The following is a 19,015-nucleotide window of genomic DNA, read 5'->3' on the forward strand; positions in this document are numbered from 1 at the left end:
CCCCACACCACACACACACACACACACACACACACACACCCACCCTTCTTCCCCAAGGCAAGAAGTCCATCCTTGGGACCCACAAGGAAGGAGAGCACTGACCAAAAACTATGTTCCGGTTTTGAGTTCCTGAGCACAGCATTCGTGCACACCCTTCTAACCACTGAATGGGAGAGCAGCAAAACTGATGACTGCTAAGCCCTTGCTCCTGCCCCAGAACCACATGTCTTTTGCTAGTCGTTCTAGTCATTGTACATGTATGCTTACGTATGACAACACATGTGGGGGGCAGAGGGCAACTTGCAGAAGTTACTTCTTCCTTCCATGTGGGTTGTGGTCTAATCCAACCCAGGTCACGATGCTTGGCAGGATCCACATCTACCTGCTGGGCTGTGTCCTGGGCCCTAGGATCACAGCTTATAAATCTATTCCTCTATCAGCCCTGTCTGTCTGTCTGTCTGTCTGATGAGACAGGGTTTCTTGGTGTAGCTTGGTGTAGCCCTTGATGCCCTGAAACTCGCTCTGTAGACCATGCTGGCCTCAAATTCATGAGATATGCCTGTGTCTGTCTCCCGAGTGCTGGGATTAAAGGCATATGCCACTACCACCTGTATTGTCTTTATTTCTCATATAGGATGGTCTTGAACTCACTGTGTGGCCAAGGAATGACCTTGAAACCCCGAGCCTCCTGTGTCTACCTCCCCGGTGCTGGGATTACTGTCACTCGCCATCGTATCTAGTTTAAGCAGAACTGGAGATTTACCCCAGGGTCTCATGAGCTCTAGACAAGTTGTACTCCCAGTCATGAACTTGAACTCTCTTTAATGACAGTTGATGGCTCTCCCAGGCAGTATGGAGATGTCGATCAACCCACATAATAACAACCCTGAAGAACTTAAGCAGATGCCTGGGGGCACTTTATTTTGAGTTACAGATGGGACACGCTCCAGTGGCTCCTGGGCTCCACACAGCAGGTCATGTCCTGGCAGTCTCACTTCCAGCGGCCTCCAACTCGACCCTTCCCAGCCCCCTTTCGGCTGTGGGAGAAGAAGGTGGTGTCAGGAAGAGGTTCTGAGCCTCCGAGATAAGCTTAGCACAGCATCTTTAAAATTCAGGAAGTCCACCAAATACCCACCCCCACCCAGAGGAAGTCGGGAGCAGAGGCCAGCAGTGCTATTTCTTTTTTGCAGTACTGGGCACTGAGTCAGGGCCTCTCCCATGTTAAGTAAGTACTTTACCACTGAACCACAAACCAGGCCTCTCACTGGGGGATTCTAGGCAGGGGTTTACCTATGAGCCACGCCCCCAGCCCCTCACGGGGAATTCTAGGTAGTGGTTCTACCACTGAGCTACGACCCCCTTTGAGTGCAGCTCTTTCAGATAATGCCCAGTGGTTGGTGGGAGTTGACTTTCTTGGTTAGTTCACAGATAACTCATGCAAATTTATGTGAAAGGGGCTTGAGCGTGAAAGAAGGGTTAGCTAGAGGTGGTGACATGCATCAGGGCTCAAGAGGGCTGGAAGAGTACAGAAAAGGCTAGAACAAGAAAGAGACTGAGCAGGAAGCCTGGACATGGTGGGGAACACCAGTGATGTCAGCCCTGAAGAGGATGAAGCAGGAGCATCAGGAAATGTTTGAGGACAACCTGGCCTACATACGTGTGTGTGTGTGTGTGTGTGTGTGTGTGTGTGTGTGTGTGTAATCCCCCAGTGAGAGGCCTAGTTTGTGGTTCAGTGGTAGAGTACTTACTTAACATGGGAGAGGCCCTGACTCAGTGCCCAGTACTGCATACATACATAGATATTCATATATGTATACATATGTGTGTACACACACACACACACATGTGCCAGGTTTGGAAGATGGAGGCAGGCAAGTGTCAGGAGTTTAAGGGCAGTCTCAAATACCAATGGAGTTCTAGGTCACTCCAACTTACAGGAGACCTTTTCTTTTTTTTGGGGGGGGGTGCGGGTTCGAGACAGGGTTTCTCTGTGTAGCCCTGGCTGTCCTGGAACTCACTTTGTAGACCAGGCTGGTCTCGCACTCAGAAATTCACCTGCCTCTGCCTCCCAAGTGCTGGGATTAAAGGCGTGCGCCACCACCCCACGGGGAGACCTTGTCTTAATAAGAAAAAATAGAGAGAAGGAAAACTGGCAGAAGAGGGAGGGACAAAGAGAGAAAGGGAGAGAGAGAGGCCAGCGAGATGGGTTAGCAGGTAAAGGTGCTTGCAGCCAAACCTAAGATCTGAGCCTTATCCCTGGGACCACAAGGAAGAAGAAACCAAGTCTTCCAAGTCTCCTGAGCACACTCCACATGTTGTATGGTGCACAACTGCCTGTAATTTAGCTCCAGTGGATACAAACGTCTGGTCTCTGTGGGCACACACACACACACAGTCATACCCGAACACACTCATACACCCATATACATATACACACCTACACATACACCCATACACACACACACACAGTCATACCCGAACACACTCATACACCCATATACATATACACACCTACACATACACCCATACACACACACACACACACACACACAGTCATACCCGAACACACTCATACACCCATATACATATACACACCTACACATACACCCATACACACACACACACAGTCATACCCGAACACACTCATACACCCATATACATATACACACCTACACATACACCCATACACACACACACACACAGTCATACCCGAACACACTCATACACCCATATACATATACATACCTACACATACACCCATACACAAACACACATACACATGTACACACTGTGTGCATGTAAACATGATGCAAAAAATGGTGTAAAATAATATGTACTCAGAAAAGAATTGGAGGAATACAGACCGGGAGTGAGACTGAAACCTAAGAGCTGATAAAGAAAAGCAAAAGACTGTAGTGCAGGCCAATAACCCCAGCCCTCCTGAGGCTGAATCCAGAGGATCAGTAGTTCAAGGCCAGCCTCAGCTTCCTAGTGAGTCTGGGCTATGTGAAACCTTGACTTAAAAATAAATAAGCAGTCCAACAAAAAACCAGGAATGGTAGGTAAGTCACATCAACTATCCCAGCATTCCACTGGTTTGAGACAAAAAGATCTGCTTACACATTCAAAGCCAGCCTGGGCTACACAGTGAGTTCTAAGCCAGCCTGAACTACCAAGTAAGACTTTGTCTTGAGCGGGCAGTGGTGGCACACTCCTTTAATCCCAGCACTTGGGAGACAGAGGCAGGCAGATTTCTGAGTTCGAGGCCAGCCTGCTTTACAGAGTGAGTTCCAGGACAGCCAGGACTATACAGAGAAAACCCTGTCTCGAAAAACCAAACCAAACCAAACCAAACAAAACAGACTTTGCCTTGAAATAATAAGCAAATTAAACAGACAAAAAAAGCCAATAAATAAACCCACAAGAACAGATACGGATAGGATGTCTCAGGAAACAGACAGGAGGTGCCAAAAGGGCAGTGGTATGCAGAAGCAGCCGAAGGAGGGAGGGAGGGAGGGAGGGAGGGAGGGAGGGAGGGAGGGAGGGAGGGAGGGAGGGAGGGAGGGAGGGAGGGAGGGAACAGAAGGAGCCGTCTGTGGAGGTTGGGAGTGGCACTCACAATTTCTGGGCGTGGCTGATGCGGTTGTAGAGCACATTGATCTGTGGAGCAGGAGACCAGGCTAGGTAGATGTCCAACCAGGGCCACCTGCCACACCTGTCACCCAGCCTGGGCCCCAACAGAGGCAGGTAGGTCTCACCTCATATTTCTGTTGCTTCAACTTCTCCATCAGGTCAAATTTTTCTGATTCCAGCTGGTGGATCCATTCTGACAGCTCCTGGGCCTTTTCCCTAGCAGGTCGAGAAGGACCAGGATGCAGCAAGATCCAGGCTGCCCTCTGAGTCCAGAGAGGTCGAGCCACTTACCCCAAGCCATGCAGCAAGTCTCTTTGGGATTGGTATAGTCGCTACACTCTTGCTAAATTGCCCACAAAAGGTTTTCAAATGTGTGACCACTTTCTGAAACAGAAGTTCCTAAATGGAAGTCTCCGGAAGTAATGGCTATGAGCCCCAGAGTGAAAGCCGTTTGGTTTTTATTACTTACATAGTGCGTGCGTGCGTGTGTGTGTGTGTGTGTGTGTGTGTGTGTGTGTGTGTGTGTGTGTGTGCGCGTGCGCGCGTGCGTGTGTGCGCGCGCGCGTGCGTGTGCGTGTGTGTGTGCGTGTGTGTGTGTGCGCGTGTGTGTGTGTGTGTGCGTGCGTGTGCGTGTGTGTGTGCGTGTGTGTGTGTGCGTGTGTGTGTGCGTGCGTGTGTGTGTGTGTGCGCGCGCGCGCGTGTGTGTGTGTGTGTGCGTGCGTACGTACGTGCGTGCGTGCGTGCGTGCGTGCGTGCGTGCGTGCGTGTGTGTGTGTGTGTGTGTGTGTGTGAAGTCTGGCCTCCAGCTCAATATACAGTAGAGGATGACCCTGAATTGATCCTCCTACCTCCTCCCTGAATGCTGCAATTCCACCTAAATACGGAAGGGGGCACTGTGGATGCCAGACACTACAGGCCAGGCCATCCACCGGGTAGCTTGCATTTGAGTGACATTTTGAACATAGAAAGCAACAGTGGCCCAGAAAAAGGAGTGCCAATTGCCTGAAGTAACACAGCACCAAGGCTCAGACCCGGAGTATCGCCCGTGGAAGCCTTTTGAGAGCTGCCAGGACCTACCGGAGCTGGTCCTCCCCCATGTAGTCGATGTTCAAGGGCTTTTTCCTCTCAGACAGAATCCGGAGTTTCATCTCCCGACCAGTCTGTCGCTTCCCACGCTTCTGTTCTGCCTGGAGTGGGAGGAATCCCAAGCCAGGGATAGAACCTGGAGGCTAAATCCACTCAGCAAGGCCAGTGCCTCCACCACATGCAAGGAGTACATCTCAGCCCTCCCCCTTCAGACACTCAGGGGTCCAGCCTCAGCCTCCTCCTCCCTCAGTCCCAGAGCTCCAGGCTCCAGCCCTCTCTCCTCAGACTCAGGAACTCAAATTCCGTGCCCCCTCCCTCAAGCGTACAGGCCCCGGTCTTCTTCCCTCACACCCAGGCACCACCAGAGGAACATTGTGGCCGGAAGAGGGACAGAGACAATCAGCAGAGTGTCTCCCTCACCTACTTGCCGCATGCTATCTACAGTGACAGCTGGCCCTGGATGAGGTCCAGCACCCTCAAGTTTCCCTTCCCTCCTTGTAGACGCAGATTTCCACAGGCTAGACTCACCTTGACCAGGTAGCCCCCAAAATGAGCTCCCATGTTGGACAGAACTTTCTTCTTCTTGGCGTCATCCTCTGCTCTCTTCTTTGCCTCCTCCTCCTCCTTCCGCATCTTCTCCTCCTGTGAGAACAAAGGGGTCCACGACATGTGGCCTTACATACCTGATGGAGGAAGAGCCTAGCCTGGGTAGTTGATGGCTTAGCATCTCCATAAGTGAAGTTGGAGCCACGGAGAGAGCCACTCCTTAACTTGGTATATAGTTCAGGCTAGCCTCAAATTCACAAAATCCTCCTGCCTCGGCTTCTCCTGTACTGGGATCATAGGTCTGAGGCCATCATACCCAGCAAAGCTCAGCCTTTGTGCTGTGGCTTAAGTCTCTTAGTCCAGCCCTGCCTGAAGCTAGATCAGCCGCAGACTTTTTATTTATATGCACTGTTCACCCTTCCAATAGGAAAATCCTTATGCTAGACATTACAGGGACTTTCTGAGAACCGTAGAGAGTATCAAAATGGGAAATAAAGTATTCTCCTATAGGGAAAGGACAGACACCTACCGCCAGCTTGGCCTGGCGTTCTCGCTCCTTTTCCGTTCTGAAGCGCTGTTGCTCAGCTCTCTCTGCGCGTCGCCTCTCCTAGGGGTATTAAGGGGAAGATTGGGGCAGGGAATGTGGGGGTTCTTGGAGGCTATCCCCTCCCACAAGTTGTCCCTCCACCAGTAGACGAACGAAATAAGGATAGTTTCTTTTATTTAATTGTCCTTTTTGAGACAGTCTCTCGAACTCATGGTAATCTTCCTGCCTCCGCCTCCAAAATGCACTCCTGGTAGAAATGGATACTGGAGTGGACCCGCCCAATGTCCCCGCTGTTTCTCCCAGAGACCCCAAAGCACTACATGGAGGGAGGGAACGGGAGATAGATGTAACTAGAGGACCCGGATTTCCGGCTCACAATGCGGTCTTTTAGTGCAATGAGCTCTTCCTCCTCCTTTTTCCGCTGTTCAAAGTGCACGTCGATGAGCGTCTGCAGCTCCAGTAAGTCTTTCTCCATGCGCTTCCGGTGGATGTCCTGAAGAGGGAGCCCGTGAGGCCGCCGGACAGGGCCCTGGAGCCTGCCCCACCCCAGCCCTAGGTGATGACTGACAGCCAGCTGGGATGGCTTCCAGCAGATGTCAGCAAAGCATTCCTTGCTAATAACAGGACCCTGGGTTACCCCCAGGGTTTTCATGAAGGAAGCATAGAAGGGCACTTTTCAGAATAGGCTCAAGGCGCCAAGAATCCTGCAGCTGCTTCTGGGGTAGGACATCTGTCACTTACATCAAAATCCACACGCTCCCCTTCTGGAATCTTCGGGGGAATCAAAGGAGGCACCACAGGACGGCTGTGTCGATAGAATTGGAGATCATCAACAGGCTGGCCTCCCTCCTCTGCCTTACCACACGCTGTTCAAAATGACAGCCACCCCCCACCCCCACCCCCACCGGCCCCCGAGTCTGTGTGAGACCACAGTCAGGGAAATACAGTTTGAGTATTTTGTTTTGCCTGTTTTGACATACTTGTAAAAACTGGCAGGACCCGGTGGCACAGATCTGTTGTCCTAGCTGCTCGGAAGTCTGAGGCAAATTCAAGTCCTGCCTGGTCTAGAGAGAATCTAAAGCCATCCATGGAAACTTAAGAGACACTGCCTCAAAATGAAAAATCACAACAGGGCTAGGGATGAGATTCGGCCGTAGAATGCCTGACAAGAATCCCCCAGGGAGAGGCAGGGGGCGACTCCCCCAGTGAGGGGCTGCGGGTGACTCAAGACGGAATGCTTGTCTCAAACATACGAGGCCATATATTGAATGCTCTGCATAAAAAGCAGGCAGGGGTAGCTCAGCAAACAAAGACCCCCATGACAAGCCTGATTGTCTGCGTTCCGACCCCTGTAAATCATCCTCTGCACCCCACACTTGCACCATACACACCTCTGTGCTCACACACGCAAAATACGTAATAAAGGCCTTACAGTTTAAAAGCACTGCTCTTCCTTTTGCACTGCTCTGAGATACTTCACTTTCTTCTTAACCATTTTATTTTATGTGTATGTATGAGGTTTTGCCTGCTGCCTGTGTAACACGTGTATGGCCAAGTGCCAGAAGAAGGCATCGGCTCCTCTGGAACTGGAGTTACAGATGTTTGTGAGCCACCACGTGGATACTGGGAACTGAACCCAAGTCCTCTGGAAGAGCAGCAGTCAGTGCTTTCAACCACCGAGCCATCTCTCCAGGCCTGAAGATTTTATTTCAAGGGTAAGGATGAAGCCCGGGGATCACGCATGCTAAAGGCCATGGACTTTAAAGATCGCTATTCTCTAAGCAACTTACAGTTGCCTGGTTGCTCTAACGCTGTACTACTGGCTGTTTAACAGCAACAGTGCGCAGCTGTAACAAGAAAAACGTCTGCGTGCTCGGGTCACCTACAGTTTCTTTTAATAGCTATGATTTAAGATCAGCAAAACCCACAGATGCTGAACTCAGAATCACCAAGACTACTCTTCCGAGGATGCAGCAACACCTTGCCTGGCAAACACTCTTTCCCAAGGCCCAAGTTAGCAGAAACTTCCCGAATAATTCATGTGTCAGAACATTCCTTGCCTTGGCAGGGCTCATCCACTTGGTGTCTCTAAGGACCATGTGTTGTCGGTCCCAAAAGTCCTTGGAAAGGGCCCTCACTTCCTGCATTCCTTCCCTGGTAGCTCTCCAACCTGGAACCTCTGTAACTGCGTTCCTTCCTCCAAGAGTCCCTAAGCTCTAGCCCTGGCCTCTCCGGGCCTCCTCTTAGCTCAGTTAGCTTCCACAGCCTGTACTGGCCTCCCTGGCTTAACCATACTCTCACGATGGCCTGGTTCTGCACCCAGAGTGGGTTTTATACATAACCACTCACTTTGAGTGTAAGAAATGACTGTCCTTGCCTACAACTTTCCTTCAGCTAGCAAGGTCTTTATCGAGAGGGTCCAGGTTATCACCTCCTCGGGAAGCCTTCCTTGATTGGCCCTGGGCCAACACAGAGTCCCCTTGCATGGTTTTCTAGAACCCAGGCTGTTATTTTTATATCTGACCTGTTTCACAATGTAGGAAGGTCCTCAACTTCTTGCTTTAAGAGTTAAGGTTGGCTGTGTTCAAGCCCTGATTTCTCTGCCTTTTGATTTCTCTGCCCTGTCTCTCTTGGTGGAGGAGCATGAGAAGATAGGCTTGTAACCCACACCCACCCTGTAGCACCTCACCTGGGTTTGGGGCGCTCTTCTTCTGGTGGCAATGGGGGAATACAAAAAGATAATTAGAGAGAGTTGGGTAGAGAGAGGCTTGGCATCCTTAAGAGGAAACCCAGAAGCAGCCTGCGAGCCCAAGGCTGGGGGGAGGACATTAGGAGAGTGAAGGAAAGTTGAGGTGGAGAAAAGGGGGAAAAAAGGTCACTCGCATCAGACATACATTCTCCACTGGTGTGGGGACACCCCCACCCAGACCTCTAAAAGCCCAAAGGACCAAACGCCTGGACAATTTACAATTCTATCTACCCCTGTCTCCTGCCTTCCCCATCCTACCCAGCACTGAAAGAGAGCCCATTGCTTCTCTTCATTCAGGGACCCCAGATCTCTATCCCCAGCCCCCTACTCCCTTAGGACACATATTTCTCACCCCCCACACACTTCTTAGTGGTTCCCTAAAGTTCAAGTTTCTCAGCTCATGCCTGTGATCTTAGGATTTAGGAGGCTGAGGTAGGAGAGTTGCTATGAGTTCAAGGCCAACCTAAGATATATATCGAATTTCAGGCCAGCTTAAACTACAGGTGGGGACTGTCTCAAAAAAAAAAAAAAAAAAAAACCCTAAATAAATAAATAAATAAATAAATAACCAAACTGAGTGTGGTGGTGAACACCTGTAATCCCAGCCCTCAAGAAGCTGAGGCAGGAAGGTTGCTGCAAGTTTGAAGTCAGCCTGGACTATGTGAGACCCTGTCTCAAAAACAAACAAAACATAATATAAGATTAAAAGGTTCAGGCCCCAGCCTTCGAATGTATATAGTGGAGAAATATAACATACAGGGTCAGCTGGGCGGTGGTGGCGCACGCCTTTAATCCCAGCACTCGGGAGGCAGAGACAGGCGAATTTCTGAGTTGGAGGCCAGCCTGGTCTACAGAGTGAGTTCCAGGACAGCCAGGGCTACACAGAGAAACCCTGTCTCGAAAAAAAAAACAAAAAAACAAAAAACCATACAGGGTCAGAGGCCAAAAGGAGAGGAGATGGGGCACCTTTCCGCCAACACTCAGCTTTTCTAGTAAGCATTCTTCCAAGATTGGAACGAAGGCTTGCACACCACTCCCTTTAAGGAAGGGAAAGGGGTTAAAAAAACAAACCACGCCAGGCAATTTCCCTTCACGGCCACCAGAGGGCGCAGGAGGGCCCTAGGGGCTTAAAGGATCAGGCTGGGCCAGACTGGTTATCCAGGAGCTTATCAGGTGATGGTGGATTGCGGACTTGATGATGTCGGGGTCCCCAGACACCCCGAATCAATCCCAGAAGGCGAAGAAGCTATGGTTACCTCGCTCTGCCACCGGCTCCGGCTCCTCGGGGGCTGGGAGGGGCAGGAGGAGAAGCGAAGATTGGGAGGGAGGTGCAGGAAGGGGCAGCCACACAGAAGCATAGAGGGGTGGGAAGAGACGCGAGATGCTGTTAAAGAGTGGACCCAGGATCCTCCAGACCAACATATCGTCCCTTCCCCCACTCCCCAGCCCAAGGCCTAGGAAGAGACCTGTGGGATTCAAGCCTCACCTTCCTCCTCCTCCACCGCTTCCTCATCTGGAAAGGAGTGGGGACACATAAATGTTAGGAACTCTGGAGCAGTGAATGTGTCCCAGAGACTCAGAGATTAGCCTCAGCACTCCCCACTCAGACCCAGGAGAGCAGGCCTCCTCCCTCCTCCCTCAGACCTGGGGTCCAAGCCCTAGTCCTGGATAGGAGACTGGGTTAACAAGATGACCCTCTGTGCCCCAGCTGCAAATGTAACAGGGAGCATTTCCAGTTGCTGCCAGGGGTTTTCTGAGAGTAGCATCAGTATACCACACCCCTACCCTTACACCAAAGTGGGGCTAGACTGCTCCAGGAGCCGTTTCCTCCAAGTCAGAACTCCAGAGGGCCTACCCGACCCCTTAGGCCAGCCCACTCCCCACTCACCTTCTGCCTGCTCCCTAGAGACATGAACAAGGAGAGAAGAGAGAAGAGAGGACAGTTAGCCATCTTGGGATAGGATGATCTCTCCACATTGTAAGCCCCCAAGCCCCCAGACTGCGTTGCTCACTCCTCATATTCTTGTTCTTCGGTGTCTGACATCCTGGAGAGACCTGCAGACCAGAGAGAGGAGGCTGAGTGAGATAGATCCCTAAGGAAGGGGGCTGGTGCCTGAACTCCTGAGTCTGATGGAGGAGGAATGGGATCTGGGAAGGCTGGCATCCAGCCCAGCCCAGGCCATGGAGGCCAGGCCGCAGCCCCACAAGCAGGCGGCAGTAGGCCTCCTTCACCACAGCTGTTTTCTTTTGTCCTGGGACAGGTCCATGAGAACCTGATCCCTGGAGGGATTAGTAGATACTGGAAAAGGGACAGGATTTAAAGACAATAGCTGCCCCACTTCTAGTGCTATTTTGGGGGAATGTCACAGACAAAGAAACAGAGGACATTTCCCAATAAGGAGTTGGAGAAGTGGGGCTCCCCCCACCCCAGCCCCACTGCTCCCCTCCTACCACAGCCCTGATTCCTCCCATCCTGTCCCGCTTTCCCCTTCCCCCTACATTCCACAAAGGGATGGCTGTATCAAGAGCAGCTTCGTCCTGAGACCCTAAAGTCAGTGACCCCCTCATCCAAACTCTGCTGTTCTAGGCCTGAAAGCCCCCAGGTTGAGATCTTCAAAGCTCACTACCCACAGATTCTGAGATCCAGTCCTATGCCCCTGTTGTGTGAGACCAAGAAATCTTCGCATCTCTCGGTTGGGTGCCCAGTTCATACCAGCACATGAATTCTGGGCACTAACAGTCTCAGACCCTCAGGATTGGAAGAGGGTTGGAGGGTGGTGTTGAGACACGGTCTCATATAACCCAAACTAGCCTTAGACTCACTATGTAGCCAAGGATAACCTTGAATTCCTGATTCTTGTGCCTCCCAGAACATCAGAACAGTCTGCCCCCAGATATAAGATCCTCAAATACCTGACAACCAAACTCAGGGATCCCTTTTAGGACACCACGAATAACAGTGTCACTGTTCCTAATAGTTGGCTGTTTCTTTGTTTGTATTCCAAGACAGGACATTGTTGTTTCTCAGCTGGCCCTGAACTCAAAATCCTCTGCCTCAACCTCTTGAGCACTGGGACTTCTGGCCCTAAGCCCTCCCCAGTTCCCCGTACCTCATACTCTCCAAAGCTTAATTCACGGGGCACCTGCCCTTCCACAATTTCCCAGTCTCTGAACCGTTTTTGTTTGGTTTTGCTTTGGTTTGAGATGATATTATTATGTTGCCCTGACTAGTCAGAACTCTGTAAACCAGGCTAGACTTGAACTCATAGAGATCCACATGCCTCTGCCTTCAGAATGCTTCCTCCACAATGTTAAGAAGAGCAGCCCCAGATTATGTACCCCCCCCCCAGATTCTACCCCTCCACTTTTGCCACTCCAAGTCTTCCCAAAGGCTCAGGCTTAGCTGGGTTGCTGCTGCCTATAATCTCAACTCTCAGGAGGCAGAAGGATTGCAAACTCAAGGCCAGCCTGGGCTACCGAATGGGACTGTCTCAAAGAAGGAGGAAGAGGAGGAGGAGGAGGAAGGAAGAGAATATTCTGTCCCCACTGTCACACCTGGCCCCCATTCCCCAAAGACATCAGTGTTAAGAACTCAGAGACAGTTACCTAAGGCTGGGTCCACAGATGCTGTAGAGGGAGTCTGAGGCTTCTGAGGACAGTGACGCACCCCCTGGATTTATAGCTAGGTGCTGAGCCCCGCCCCAGGTTGGAGGAGGGGGCGAGGATTCCGATATTCAGACACCATCCCCCATGCTCAGAGCCCTGCCCTGCCCCCTCTGGCTCCATCCAGTTTGGGGGTCCAACACCTGTCATCGGCTTCAACATCCCTGTAGGATTTCCATCAGCAAACACCGTAGGGCTCAGGCTCCATCAGGCCACCCCTCAAACCCTCTTAGAGTACCCAACAATACCCAGTGCTTTGGAGTTCCCAAGACTGGAAACAGTACAGGAAAAGGAGGCTTAATGACCCAGGGGAATGTCTTAAGTGAGGTTCTATTTCTACCTCTGTGTGGCTTCTCTCAAACTTCTCTCATGGCCTCTGTCTCTGGCCTCCATCTGTATATTCTGTGTCCTTCCCCCCTCCCCACATGCCCCCCCCCCCGCTTCCTCCATCTCTCTCCTCTCTGTCTCTGTCCAAATGTCTCCCCCCTCCCTACCCCCACTCTTTTGTCCACCACCAGAATTCCACCGTGGTGACAACAGGCAGCTAAAGCTGGGAAGCAGGTGTGGGGAGGGGGGAGGGGATGAGATGTCAGACTGGAGAGCCCTCACTCTCCCAGCCCCTCCTCTTTCTAACCAACAGGAACATTTTTAGTATCCTCCCACCACCAACCCCCACTCCCAGTCAAGCCGTGACCTTGAACTCCAGGGAAGCTAGTGGTGGCAAGGCAAGCTTTCTCGCCCCCTCCATGCCTCCCTCCAGTGCAGTTCTGTTTCTGTGGGTGTTCTGGGCTTCTCTTCCCCTCTTGGGTTTGGACTCTTTGATCTTTCTCTCCTCTCTCTTCCCTCTCTCTCTCTCTCTGTGTATGTGTGTGTGTGCACACACATACACACACACACACATGTCCATTGTCTGTCATCTGGATTGCTGTGAAATTCTGCATAGCTTTTGGTTTTTGTTTGTTTGGGGAATGAGATAAAAGATTTGAAATGAAAGATGTTCCACATAGTAGGTCCCATGTAGCCCTCATTAGACTAGAACTCATTATGTAACTAAGTACAGCCTTGAATTTCTGATCCTCCAGCCACCACTTTCCAGTGGTGGGATTAACACGATCTCTCTGTGGTTTTGTCCGTGTGTTTCTGGCGGTCGGTGTGTCTGTATATTTCTCTAAGCTGTTTATCACTTGGGCTCTGCCCCTCTGTGTCTGGGCCATGTGTCTCTCTGTCTCTCTTTCTCAAGCCTTCTGCATGTCTTTGTGTCCTCTCTCTCTCTCTCTCTCTCTCTCTCTGGTTGGGTGGGTGGTTGGTTAGTTGGTTGGTTTTGGTTTGAGTTTAGTTTGGGGTTTTTTGAGACAGGATCTCACTATGGCCGACCTGGAATCCAGTATGTAGACCAGCCTAGCCTCGAACTCACAGAGATCCAGTGGCCTCTGCCTCCCGAGTGCTGGGATGAAAAGTGTGTGTGCCACCACACCCGACTTGCTTTCCTATTTCTTTTTTTTTTTTAAAGATTTTTTTATTTATTTTTATTATATGTAAGTACATTGTAGCTGTCTTCAGTCACCCCAGAAGAGGGAGTCAGATCTCATCATTACGGATGGTTGTGAGCCACCATGTGGTTGCTGGGATTTGAACTTCGGACCTTCGGAAGAGCAGTTGGGTGCTTTACCCACCGAGCCATCTCACCAGCCCACTTTCCTATTTCTGTCTCTTACAGGATCTCTGTCATCTGTCTGCCTCACTGTGAATATAGCCGTGTTTCTATTTTTCTTTTCTTGGTGCTCTAAAAAAAAATATTTTTAATAAAGAATTGTGATATGGGGGCTGGAGAGATGGCTCAGCAGTTAAGAGCGCCGACTGCTCTTCTGAAGGTTGTAAGTTCAAATCCCAGCAACCACATGGTGGCTCACAACCATCCATAATGAGACCTGATGCCCTCTTCTGGGGTGTCTGAAGACAGCTACAGTGTACTTACATAATAAAATAAATAAATCAAGAAAAAAAAAAGAATTGTGATATGTATAGATAGTCTGCTTGTCTGAGCAGTGGCTAGAAGAGGACATAGAACCTCTTGGCACTGAGTTACAGATATTTTGAACTGCTATGTGGATATTGGGAATCAAACCTGGATCCTCTAGGAAACCCAGCCAGTTCTCTTAACCCCAGAGCCACGTCTTTCCTTGGGCTTGGCACGTTCTATGCTCTCTGTAGAAGAGACTAGCCCATGTGAGAAACCCATGTTAGAAACTTGCCTGTGACTCCACCCCACTTGCCCTCACCCTTCTCAAGTGCCCCAGGTTAGCAGACACACAGTTCCTTCTGGTTTGGAGAGGTTTATTCTGCAGGGACGTCCTTCAGAGCACAGTGTGGGAGCCATGGCTCAGCCCTCAAACTTTTTCTTGCGGCCTTCCATGCCACTCAGTGCATCGATATTCTTGCGCCAGTCTCCCACCTCCCGGTTTTCCTGCAAGTGGAAAGTCAGAGGTTAAGGACCCTTTCTGGTCTCTATCTACCCTCTAGCTTGCTAGACCATTCTGTGCTGGAAGCCTGTCTAAGAATATGATTCTAGAGCACTTCCTGTCTCTTCAGTCAACCTGGCAAACTTCTTGTAATCATTTCCCATCTCCCCTTGTACCTCCTGTCACACTCATGCACTTCCTGTCTCCCCATGTACATCTAGTCTTCCCCCGTGTACTTCCTGTGTCCCCCATGTACTTCCTATCTCCCTATGCACTTCCTGTCTCCCCATGTACATCTAGTTTCCCCCATGTACTTCTTGTCTCCCCCATGCATCCCTGTCTCCCCCATGCAGTTCCTCTCTCCCCTATGCACTTCCTGTCTCCCCTATGCACTTCCTGTCCCTCTTGCCCCCCAGTCTTGTTGTACTTCCTGCCCCTCACTACTTCCTTTCTCCCTAATGTACTATCTTCCCTTCTGACTTCTTGAATTCTCTTATTTTTAAGATTTATTTATTTATTTAATGTATATGAGTACACTGTAGTTGTACAGATGGTTGTGAGCCATCATGTGGTTGCTAGGAATTGAACTCAGGACCTCTGCTCACTCTGGTCCTGCTCCCTCCAACTCCGCTCACAACAGCCCAAAGATTTATTATATGTTAAGTACACTGTAGCTGTCTTCAGACACACCAGAAGAGGGCGTCAGATCTCACTACGGATGACTGTGAGCCACCATGTGGTTGCTGGGATTTGAACTCAGGACCTTTGGAAGAGCAGTCAGTGCTCTTAACCATGGAGCCATCTCACCAGCCCTTGAATTCTCTTTATCAGTAGCTTCTCACTAGACCCCAAGTGCATCTGCTCTCTCTCTCTCTCTCTCTCTCTCTGGACCTTATGCCACTCAGGCCTTCCCCAGCATCTTCCTTCCTTCTCACCCTAGCCCACACTCACCTTCTCAATGTCCTCCTTCTTCACCTGCTTGAGGTGGGCCCTCAGGTCCAAGGATTCCTTGGCCCGGGTCCCCAGCAGCGCCTGCATCATGGCATCTGCAGAGATCCTCACTCTTCGGAGGGTGGGCCGCTTAAACTTGCCACGGAGGTCATAGATCTTCTGGGTCAGATCTGCAATCTGGGGAGGACCATATGGGGTGTGGAGCCCCCATCTTCCCTCTGCTTCCTTCCTTCCTTCCTTCCAACAAACAAACAATTCTCCCTTGTCCCTTTCTTGCTCTCTGTTTCTAATCTTCTTCCAGCTCTGGCCCCAGATTAAAGCCTCCAGCCTGCACCTCCATGTTCTTCCTGATGCTCCTAGCAGCATCCCGCAAAGTGTCTATACTGGCTAATTTTGTGTCAACTTGACACAGCTGGAGTTATCACAGAGAAAGGAGCTTCAGTTGAGGAAATGCCTCCATGAGATCCAACTGTAAGGCATTTTCTCAATTAGTGATCAAGGAGGAAAGGCCCCTTGTGGGTGGGACCATCTCTGGGCTGGTAGTCTTGGCTCTATAAGAAAGCAAGCTGAGCAAGCCAGAGGAAGCAAGCCAGTAAGGAACATCCCTCCATGGCCTCTGCATCAGCTCCTGCTTCTTGACCTGCTTGAGTTCCAGTCCTGACTTCCTTTGGTGATGAACAGCAGTATGGAAGTATAAGCCGAATAAACCCTTTCCTCCCCAATTTGCTTCTTGGTCATGATGTTTGTGCAGGAATAGAAACCGTGACTAAGACAGCGTCTAACACAACTTGAGCCCACTCTGTGCAGATCATTATTCCCTGTCCCAGAGCTCAACTCAATGCTCAGTTTCTACAGGCCCGTTTGTGCCACCCAGGCTCTACTCTGCAGAGACAGCTTCCTTTGCCACGAGGTACCTGTGCCACTGCCTGCTTTCTGCTTAGAGTTATCTCAAGCACAAGAGTCCATAGCCCCCAGCCCGAAGCTACAGTCTGGAGATCTTGGTGTAATGTGAAGGTCCCAGGCTTCCCCGGGCTCCCCACCTCAGTGATGTTCTTGGTGACTTTTGCTTCCACGTCATATCTCTCTTCATCCACTTTGTCCACCCGAGCGTGAAGCTGTCGGCATAAGTCCTGGTGAAGGAACGCGTGGATGCTGAGAGGGAGGCTGGAGATTGGGTTCCCTGGTCTGAGAGAGGAGACCTCTGGGTCTGAGGAAGGAGGCCTAGGCTCTGGACCCCCGAGTTTGAGAGAGGAGTGCTGGGGTCTGGACTCCTGAGTCTGAGGAAGGAGGGGGTGAAAGGAAGCTGACACCGGAATCTGCACTCCAGGGAACTTAAAGAAATATGGCCGGGAACTAAGAATTCTGAGACCTGGCAGATAGAGGCTGGAGAAATACACTGGGTTTTGAAGCTGTAGGGCTGAACGTATTGCTTGGCATAAGGATTGCAGATCCTGAGCAGAACTTGAGATGGTGCTTATGCTCCTGATACCCAAGGGATGCCAGGCCAGAGATGAGGAACCTCGGGTCCCAGGCTTATCCGGAATCCTTGCTTTGTAAACTGGTACCTGAAGCTCTTCAAAGCCCAGCCCATCCAACTCCAAAGGCTGGCAACGAGTCCTCAGAACGCGCCCCTTCTCTCCACGTCGCTCTTCTGCCTCTCGTTCCATCTCCTGCTTCGCAATCTGCAGCATCAGAGTCTGCGGAATGGTTGGAGCAGACAACAGAGTCCCAAAAAGTATAAGAATAACAAATTTCCCTCCATCCTCCAGAGAGACAGAATATCCGAACATCCAAGTTTGTGTCTTTTATTCAAAACCTGCCTCGTTTCTGCCCGCGCGCACGTGGGGGGGGGGGGCGGGGGAGGCGGGGACTGACACACTCCGGAAGCGAAACCACTCCCCCAAAGCTCCGCCCACCCAAGCCCACCCACTGCGACCTCATCATCACCTTCAACTGAAGTTTTCTGGAGGCGGAGATCTTAGACTTTTTCTGCCAAGGTGATATGGAGAAAGGTCAGTGTGAGGTCCCAAAGTGGACACTGGGTGGAGCTGCAAGGCATCACGACCCACTCGAGTGCATACCCATTCGGGTCAGACATTCTTCAACCAGAACGCGGAGTCCACTGGAAGCCACGCTCCTCGGTCCCATCTACCAATCTTTGTCTCCGACTAGAGCTACGCACTGCCTATCTATTCACTGCTAACCACTACGCTCACGCCTAAACCTTGCTGTAGGCAAGTTCCCCCCAACCACAGGCCGCTGTCACCAAGCCCAACCTGAACCTTTCTGAAATTCTGCCCCACCCATAGGGCTCTGCCCATCACCCTACCACCCCTTTCCAGGGCCTTGGTCCTGCCCCCTTCTGGGTCTCAGAGGATTCTTGAACCCAGAAGCCCATCCTCTTGGACCCCGCCCCACCTTGGCGTGTGGCTCGGTGGCATAGGCTCGGTAGTTGGCAGAGGAGCGGCGTCGGACAGGAGCAGGCGCAGGCTGCGGTTCCCCAGCCTGGAATTGAAGCAGGCTACATCACTACCCAAACCCTCCCATCCAGCCCTTCCTGGATACCTCACCTCTAGCGGCAGGTTCCCCTGCCCACTGGTCCCCAGTCCTCTCCCTGCAGCACCCACTCTGGACCGAAGGTTCCCTACCCCACTTCTTAGCTCACAGCTCACCGCATCGCTGCTCCTGAAGAGAGAGAAACCGTGAAGAGGAAATCACTGATGGTGGTCCCCTGACTCTTGAACCCCAGGAGTCTGATTCCCAAATTCTTACCTCATTTCTACAGAAATCCAACCACCCTTGCCTCCTACTCTCTCAGGACAAGTATCCAACCTGGTTGCACCCTCAAGACCCACCGCACCTCTCCCTGTTGAGGTCTCCACCCCAAGGCTACGAAGATTCACATACTCATCAGCCATGATGATCTCCAGAGGCAGAGAACAGGATCGGAGATTCCTGGAGGGTCCTGGAAGGGTGTCCCTGGTGACCTTGGAGGTCTCTAGAGGTTGGGTTTCCTCTGGGCTGCTCAAGCCTCACTGAGGACACTGAGATAAGGGGCGAGGACAAAGACTAAATATACTGCTGTCTCCTCCCCTGCCCAGGATAAGCGATAACAGGGTGTGAGGGGAGCCGTGTGCAAAGCTCCAGTTGGGTCAACCAAGGTGCCCAGGATCTACACCCCTCCTCCTTTGACTCTAGCGCCCCAGCTCCCTCCTCCCTCAAACTTAGGAAAACCCGGAGCAAGGTCCCTCTTCTCTCAAATCCAAGAGTCTAGACTTCAGCTTCCCATGTTCATACCCAGAAATCCATGCCGGCCTTCTGTCCTCACACCTAGGTCCCTCACTGAACTGCAGTCTTTCTGGGACCTAGTGTGTCCTTTCT

The 19,015-nt window shown here is 51.2% G+C and overlaps 2 protein-coding genes across 12 annotated transcripts; both read right to left on the bottom strand.

Annotated features, from left to right (window-relative positions):
- Positions 1-805: 805 nt before the first annotated feature.
- Tnnt1 (troponin T1, skeletal, slow) lies at positions 806-12,212 on the bottom strand. Of its 10 annotated transcripts, none has more exons than NM_011618.2 (14): positions 12,168-12,212; positions 10,574-10,616; positions 10,450-10,463; positions 10,048-10,074; positions 9,818-9,850; positions 8,502-8,520; positions 6,554-6,617; positions 6,189-6,305; positions 5,795-5,872; positions 5,248-5,361; positions 4,711-4,820; positions 3,759-3,849; positions 3,620-3,660; positions 807-1,037 (listed from the first exon to the last, which is right to left on the bottom strand). In NM_011618.2, exons 2-14 carry the CDS (start codon positions 10,603-10,605, stop codon positions 992-994), a joined length of 786 nt encoding a protein of 261 aa, NP_035748.1. In that variant the 5' UTR covers positions 10,606-10,616; positions 12,168-12,212; the 3' UTR covers positions 807-991. The 10 variants fall into 10 exon arrangements, with proteins under 10 accessions (XP_017177601.1, XP_017177600.1, XP_017177603.1 ...); NM_001277903.1 differs by having other exon boundaries at positions 8,502-8,523; XM_017322112.1 differs by lacking the exon at positions 12,168-12,212 and having other exon boundaries at positions 806-1,037; positions 10,574-10,894.
- A 2,329-nt stretch (positions 12,213-14,541) lies between these two features.
- On the bottom strand, positions 14,542-18,955 carry Tnni3 (troponin I, cardiac 3). Of its 2 annotated transcripts, none has more exons than XM_017322110.1 (8): positions 18,542-18,955; positions 18,283-18,319; positions 18,053-18,139; positions 17,582-17,623; positions 17,200-17,331; positions 16,675-16,764; positions 15,635-15,811; positions 14,542-14,688 (listed from the first exon to the last, which is right to left on the bottom strand). In XM_017322110.1, exons 1-8 carry the CDS (start codon positions 18,550-18,552, stop codon positions 14,605-14,607), a joined length of 660 nt encoding a protein of 219 aa, XP_017177599.1. In that variant the 5' UTR covers positions 18,553-18,955; the 3' UTR covers positions 14,542-14,604. The 2 variants fall into 2 exon arrangements, with proteins under 2 accessions (XP_017177599.1, NP_033432.1); NM_009406.4 differs by having other exon boundaries at positions 18,307-18,319; positions 18,542-18,765.
- Between the last annotated feature and the right edge of the window lie 60 nt (positions 18,956-19,015).

This window comes from Mus musculus, chromosome 7, assembly GCF_000001635.26.
Source record: "Mus musculus strain C57BL/6J chromosome 7, GRCm38.p6 C57BL/6J".
NCBI lineage: Eukaryota > Metazoa > Chordata > Mammalia > Rodentia > Muridae > Mus > Mus musculus.

What these genes read in the sequence shown, in the direction of transcription:
- Tnnt1 (XM_017322111.1), bottom strand. Translation starts at nt 10,725, where the DNA reads ATGCCAGCCTTCCCAGATCCCATTCCTCCTCCATCAGACTCAGGAGTT. An exon ending in AGCGGTGGAGGAGGAGGAAG is followed by an intron (nt 9,851 to 10,047) that starts GTGAGGCTTGAA and finishes TGCCCCTCCCAG; the next exon opens with CCCCCGAGGAGCCGGAGCCG. An exon ending in TTGGGGGCTACCTGGTCAAG is followed by an intron (nt 4,821 to 5,247) that starts GTGAGTCTAGCC and finishes CTCCCACTCCAG; the next exon opens with GCAGAACAGAAGCGTGGGAA.
- Tnni3 (XM_017322110.1), bottom strand. An exon ending in CCACCGAGCCACACGCCAAG is followed by an intron (nt 17,624 to 18,052) that starts GTGGGGCGGGGT and finishes TCACCTTGGCAG; the next exon opens with AAAAAGTCTAAGATCTCCGC. An exon ending in CCAGAAAACTTCAGTTGAAG is followed by an intron (nt 17,332 to 17,581) that starts GTGATGATGAGG and finishes ACCATTCCGCAG; the next exon opens with ACTCTGATGCTGCAGATTGC.